Here is a 7,232-nt window from a genome sequence, read left to right as displayed (position 1 = left end):
TTTGGCCCATTCCTCCTGACAGAGCTGGTGTAACTGAGTCAGTGTTGTAGGCCTCCTTGCTCGCAAATGCTTTTTCAGTTCTGCCCACAAAACTTCTATGGGATTGAGGTCAGGGCTTTGCGATGGCCACTCCAATACCTTGACTTTGTTGTCCTTAAGCCATTTGCCACAACTTTGGACGTATGCTTGGGGTCATTGTCCAATTGGAAGATCCATTTGTGACCAAGCTTTAACTTCCTGACTGATGTCTGGAGATGTTGCTTCCATATATCCACATAATTTTCCATCCACATGATTTTCCTGCCTCATGATGCCATCTATTTTGTGAAGTGCACCAGTCCCTCCTGCAGCAAAGCACCCCCACAACATGATGCTGCCAGCCCCGTGCTTCATGAATGGGACGGTGTTCTTCAGCTTGCAAGCCTCCCCCTTTTTCCTCCAAACATAACAATGGTCATTATGGCCAAATAGTTCTATTTTTGTTTCATCAGACCAGAGTATATTTCTCCAAAAAGTACGATCTTTGTCCCCATGTGCAGTTGCAAAGCGTAGTCCGGCTTTTTTATGGCGGTTTTGGAGCAGTGGCTTCTTCCCTGCTGAGCGGCCTTTCAGGTTACGTCGATATAGGACTCGTTTTACTTTGGATATAGATACTTTTGTACCTGTTTCCTCCAGCATCTTCACAAGGTCCTTTGCTGTTGTTCTGGGATTGATTTGCACTTTTCGCACGAAAGTACGTTCATCTCTCGGAGACAGAAGGCGTCACCATCCAGAGCGGTATGACGGCTGCGTGGTCGCATGGTGTTTATACTTGCGTACTATTGTTTGTACCGATGAACGTGGTACCTTCAGGCGTTTGGAAATTGCTCCCAAGGATGAACCAGACTTGTGGAGGTCTACAATTTTCTTCTGATGTCTTGGCTGGTTTGTTTTGATTTTCCCATTATGTCAAGCAAAGAGACACTGAGTTTGAAGGTAGGCCTTGAAATACATCCACAGGTACACTGGCAATTGACTCAAATTATGTCAATTAGCCTATCAGAAGCTTCTAATGCCATGGCATCATTTTCTGTAATTTTCCAAGCTGTTTAAAGGCACAGTCAGCTTAGTGTATGTAAACTTCTGAACCACTGGAATTGTGATACAGTGAATTATAAGTGAAATAATCTGTCTGTAAACAATTGTTGGAAAAATTACTTGTGTCATGCGCAATGTAGATGTCCTAACCGACTTGCCAAAACTATAGTTTGTTAACAAGAAATTTGTGGAGTGGTTGAGTTTTAATGACTCCAACCTAAGTGTATGTAAACTTCCGTCTTCAACTGTACATTATCACTAATTTGTGTGGGAATTTCTACGTGGAGCTGATAAACATCAACAAATAGGGAAGTCACAGCTGTCAGTGTAGCTAGCTAGCATGCTAATCTCATAGCTAATCTTATCTGCTTGTTGCTGAGGTTTCCTTAACGACACCATATCGCCAGTTGGCTTCATGGTTGGTTCTGATTTGTCATAATCATTGATTTAGGGAATACTTCGCCTCAGATGGAAACTACTGGCCTATCTTTGATTTCACCACCTATTTTTATCTCCAAAGTTTTGTCATCTTCCATAAATTGCGGCCGCGAATCCGCCATAGAAATAGTTAGAAAGGTCTCTTGAGTGGCGCAGTGGTCTAAGGCACTGCATCACAGTGCTAGCTGTGCCACTAGAGATTCTGTGTTCGAGTCCAGGCTCTGTCGCAGCCGTGACAGGGAGACCCATGGGGCGGCACACAATAGGCCCAGCGTCATCCGGGTTAGGGGAGGGTTTGTGGAGGGCCGGGCGCAGTGCACGCTGACACGGTCGCCAGGTGCACGGTGTTTCTTTCGACACGTTGGTTCAGGCTGGCTTACGGGTTAAGTGGACATTGTGTCACGAAGCAGTGCGGCTTGGCTGGGTCGTGTTTCAGAGGACGCACGGCTCTCGACCTTCGCCTCTCCCGAGGCCGTATGGGAGTTGCAGCAATGAGACAAGACTGTAACTACCAATTGGATACCATGAAATCAGCCGGCCGTGACAGGGAGTGCTAAATACGGCTGCTAGAATCCTGACTAGAACCCAAAAATTTGATCATATTACTCCAGTGCTAGCCTCCCTACACTGGCTTCCTGTTAAGGCAAGGGCTGATTTCAAGGTTTTACTGCTAACCTACAAAGCATTACATGGGCTTGCTCCTACCTATCTTTCCGATTTGGTCCTGCCGTACATACCTACACGTACGCTACGGTCAAAAGACGCAGGCCTCCTAATTGTCCCTAGAATTTCTAAGCAAACGGCTGGAGGTAGGGCTTTCTCCTATAGAGCTCCATTTTTATGGAATGGTCTGCCTACCAATGTGAGAGACGCAGACTCAGTCTCAACCTTTAAGTCTTTACTGAAGACTTATCTCTTCAGTAGGTCCTATGATTAAGTATAGTCTGGCCCAGGAGTGTGAAGGTGAACGGAAAGGCTGGAGCAACGAACCGCCCTTGCTGCCTCTGCCTTGCCGGTTCCCCTCTTTCCACTGGGATTCTCTGCCTCTAACCCTTTTACAGGGGCTGAGTCACTGGCTTACTGGTGTTCTTCCATGCCGTCCATGGAAGGGGTGCGTCACTTGAGTGGGTTGAGTCACTGACGTGGTTTTCCTGTCTGGGTTGGCGCCCCCCCTTGGGTTTTGCCATGGCGGAGATCGTTGTGGGCTATACTCGGCCTTGTCTTAGGACGGTAAGTTGGTGGTTGGAGACATCCCTCTAGTGGTGTGGGGGCTGTGCTTTGGCAAAGTGGGTGGGGTTATATCCTGCCTGTTTGGCCCTGTCCGGGGGTATCATCGGATGGGGCCACAGTGTCTTCTGATCCCTCCTGTCTCAGCCTCCAGTGTTTATGCTGCAGTAGTTTATGTGTCGGGGGGCTAGGGTCAGTCTGTTACATCTGGAGTATTTCTCTTGTCTTATCCGGTGTCCTGTGTGAATTTAAATATGCTCTCTCTAATTCTCTCTTTCTCTCTTTCTGTCTTTCTCTCGGAGGACCTGAGCCCTAGGACCATGCCTCAGGACTACCTGGTATGATGACTCCTTGCTGTCCCCAGTCCACCTGGCCGTGCTGCTGCTCCAGTTTCAACTGTTCTGCCTGCGGCTATGGAACCCTGACCTGTTCACCGGACGTGCTTGTTGCACCCTCGACAACTACTATGATTATTATTATTTGACCATGCTGGTCATTTATGAACATTTTAACATTTTAACATCTTGACCATGTTCTGTTATAATATCCACCCTGCACAGCCAGAAGAGGACTGGCCACCCCTCATAGCCTGGTTCCTCTCTAGGTTTCTTCCTAGGTTTTTGGCCTTTCTAGGGAGTTTTTCCTAGGGAGTTTTTCCTAGCCACCGTGCTTCTTTCACATGCTTTGCTTGCTGTTTGGGGTTTTAGGCTGGGTTTCTGTACAGCACTTTGAGATATCAGCTGATGTACGAAGGGCTATATAAAAATAAATTTGATTTGATTTGAAATCGGGTGTAAAAAAAATATATATTAAAAAAAATAATAATAAATGAAATAGTTAGAAAGAACAAGTCGAAGCTCCGGTGATAGGGATAAATACTGCAAGAAAGCTGATATGCATTTTCCTACATTGTAATGGACATGGTGCAACCTTTGGTAGGTAGGCTGCTGGCAGGCTTCGGTGCACTACAGCAAAGCCAAGTCAGCCCGATCTCATGGTTCTCACAGGGGAAGTGAAAGTACTTTGCTCATGATAATGAACGCCTCAAATGATAATATAATGATAACTTCCTTTAATTTTCTTGTGGTTTCTAGCTAAAGTTACACCAATCAAAAGCAGTGGAGCGTGTAGAGAAGCTTTAGTGGTCAAATCCATTCATCTAGGGGCGACAGGGGGAAGCGGGTTTACAAAAATGCTATCATTTTTAAAATGATAGCATTTATAATATGGTCATACATATTTCTTATTTTTATACAGGCTAACTCAAAAAAAAAAGTGAAAATTGAAAAATTATCCAATGGATTATGATACTTCTTAGTAAAAACAGACGAGGTGCAAAAACACACGTTTTCACCCCTTATTTTAACGTGTTCCTTGGCTCAGGATGCCAAGTGTACACGAGGCTCTTTGGCTCACCACAGTCGCAAAAGAGGAATAAATCTGCAGCTGTTTCTGATTAATAAAGCAATTGAAAATAATTTTGTATGTCACATTATAGCAAAAGACAGTGCATTCACTCGGATTTGCACGAAGTGGGCATATCGGGTTTTGTCACTTCAAGGCTAAATAAATCATACTTTGACTTAAAACGATGACTCGTTTGGTTAAATCATTGGGCAACATCATGTGTAAACTCTGCCCATCTTCTTTTAGCTTCAAAAAAATAGGTTTCTACTGGTTTTACTGGCATTTAAGGACTGAACTGCACATTCAGATAGACAAGCACACTTCTTTAACAGTGATACTACAATGGATAATTGGTCCAATCTACACACAATGTAAACACAATATATTCACAGTGACAACATATATATATATATATATATATATATATATATATATATATATATATATACATCCTCTTGAAAACGGTTTGAAAGTACACCCTTATGTGATCCACATTCCCATTTAACAAATGAGGACGTACAAACTAATCTTTGTGTATGACTACACACATTCATCTACCCTATTCCAAACTCTTCATCCTGACTTTAGAGTAAACATGTCTTTCTACCCTATTCCAAACTCTTCATCCTGACTTTAGAGTAAACATGTCTTTCTACCCTATTCCAAACTCTTCATCCTGACTTTAGAGTAAACATGTCTTTCTACCCTATTCCAAACTCTTCATCCTGACTTTAGAGTAAACATGTCTTTCTACCCTATTCCAAACTCTTCATCCTGACTTTAGAGTAAACATGTCTTTCTACCCTATTCCAAACTCTTCATCCTGACTTTAGAGTAAACATGTCTTTCTACCCTATTCCAAACTCTTCATCCTGACTTTAGAGTAAACATGTCTTTCTACCCTATTCCAAACTCTTCATCCTGACTTTAGAGTAAACATGTCTTTCTACCCTATTCCAAACTCTTCATCCTGACTTTAGAGTAAACATGTCTTTCTACCCTATTCCAAACTTTTCATCTTGACTTTAGAGTAAACATGTCTTTGATGTGTGTTGTGTGATATCGTTCTGAACACTGACAAACTCCCCTAAATGTGGTTTAGATTTGTGTGACAATTATTACAATTAAACTGTCAAATAATGTCTCTCAACGTCACACTGTGGAGAACCAACTCAAGGGCAAGGGTTTGCGTACCAAAAAGCAACATATTCCCTATATAGTGCACTACTTTTGACCAGAGCCCTATGGCACCCTATTCCCTATATAGTGCACTGCTTTTGATCAAAGCCCTATGGCACCCTATTCCCTACATAGTGCACTACTTTTGACCAGAGCCCTATGGGCCCTTATGGGCTCTGGTCAAAAGTAGTGCACTGCACTATGTAAGGAATAGGATTCTATTTGGGATGCACCCCAGAGCTCTATAGCTAACACCTGTGCTTCCATTCTCTGTTCCAATGCTCTCTTTTTTTGCAATAATTATCTTCCCTTTCTTCTCCACTTGCTTTCCAAAGTTTCTTACTTTGAAAGAAATCTTTTAAAATCTGGAAAACATTTCATTTTGGCCACTAAAGCTTTGATATCACAGTTTTATGGTCTTATTGGGTATTTAACCTATTATTTCTCATGCATTCAGGAAATGCCTGGAATCGCTGTTGATGCTCTACCCCTCCGTTTAATTTACATTAGCAACCAAAAACCCTCCAGCTTTTAAGTGTTTTATACATAGCTTCATCCCTTACAATTAGGTGATGATTACTAACACTGTAATGATTAAAGTAATCATTTAGACTGTTTTATAGTGTTGGCTAAAGAATTATTATTTTTTTAAATCTAAATTACCCTATTTACATTGATTACATTCAGATGTAATTGATTTAATCCAATTATAAAGAAACCCCAATACCACTGCAGTGGAATGTATAAATGATATGTTATGCGTGTTGTAGATAAAACTGTAATGTCTTGTAATGCATGCCGTTATTTCGCGTCATTGTCTCTCCCTCTGTCCCTCCATCGATCTCCGTATGACAGTACGATATGAAGAATATTACATAACGGATGCGACTCCTAATCAATGCTCCCAACACCTTCTTGTAAACTAAGGACGTCTGGCCACTCTTGAATGACAGATGGTTGGACGGGACCAGGAGTTAATTTTCCAGCATGGTGATTCGCTAAAACGGAACATTTTCCATGTCAGTTTCCTGCCAGTCGCGGTTCAGAGGTTCGTGCCGCCTCCCTCCAGACTGCGCGCGCGGCTCTCGGAGCAATCGAATTGTCTCCGGTACTTTTCTGAACGCCCGTACACCTTCAGTCTAAGGGCTGGGGATAAGGGAAAGAGGAGCAAGAGGCCCAGTTTGGCTGTAAAGAAGAAACTAGTTCTGTTTTTCACTTATGGCTTTGTTGTAGTAACAACAATTACCAACAACACACCGTTATTTTTTTTAATATTTTTTTTTTTGTGGATTTGTGGAAGGAAAAGGACCCACATTTTGTTCTGAAAGGTCGCCCGTTTTTTTTTTTTTTTTCAGAAGTTTTGTGGCGCTGAGTGAGAAACCATGGAGATGCAAATATGGTCCACAAGGTGGAAAACCAAAAAGTGGCTTTTGAACCCCACTCTAACTACTATCGTCACTCTCACTGTCCTTCTGCAAGCCGTCAATGTCCAATCAGGTAAGTATCTGTCATTGGCGGAACCGTTCACCTCTCAAACTGTCCCTGATGTTTCTAAGGGACGTGCAGGGACATCCTTTCGCCTCAGGATTGGGTTTATCAATTGATTACATCGTTTCAGTAGGGCCAGTGTTTCTGCTGATGTTGACAGCAAACTGAAAGAAACATTTAGATAACGAATGTCATGCCAGTGTCTAAAATGCATGACTTATTAAGTGTCACCACATGTGAATCCATTATCAAATATAAGAACTTTTCAAATATGGCCAGTGCCACAATTTTTTTATAAATATATAATGTGTTTGTGTGTGCGTGTGTGTAAATCGCGATGTGAAATCCTCTCGTTAACCTACGTTTCAGCCAGTGATGCTACCGCCATTCAGCAGTGAACACCCAGCGGTACCCGT

At 42.6% G+C, this 7,232-nt stretch overlaps 1 protein-coding gene across 1 annotated transcript in view; it reads left to right on the top strand.

Annotated features, from left to right (window-relative positions):
• Positions 1 to 6,427: 6,427 nt before the first annotated feature.
• The window catches only part of LOC106596897 (collagen alpha-1(XI) chain), a 184,425-nt gene continuing 183,620 nt past the window's right edge, over positions 6,428 to 7,232 (top strand). Inside the window, exon 1 of the mRNA XM_045714451.2 lies at positions 6,428 to 6,825. Within this exon, the coding sequence (XP_045570407.2) occupies positions 6,711 to 6,825 (115 nt within the window). The 5' untranslated portion in view covers positions 6,428 to 6,710. The remainder of the gene's footprint in view (positions 6,826 to 7,232) is intronic.

This window comes from Salmo salar, chromosome 03 (genome assembly GCF_965601325.2).
Source record: "Salmo salar chromosome 03, fSalSal1, whole genome shotgun sequence".
Lineage (NCBI taxonomy): Eukaryota > Metazoa > Chordata > Actinopteri > Salmoniformes > Salmonidae > Salmo > Salmo salar.
Note: the sequence above shows the minus strand (reverse complement) of the source record. Positions and strands in the feature narration are given on the sequence as shown.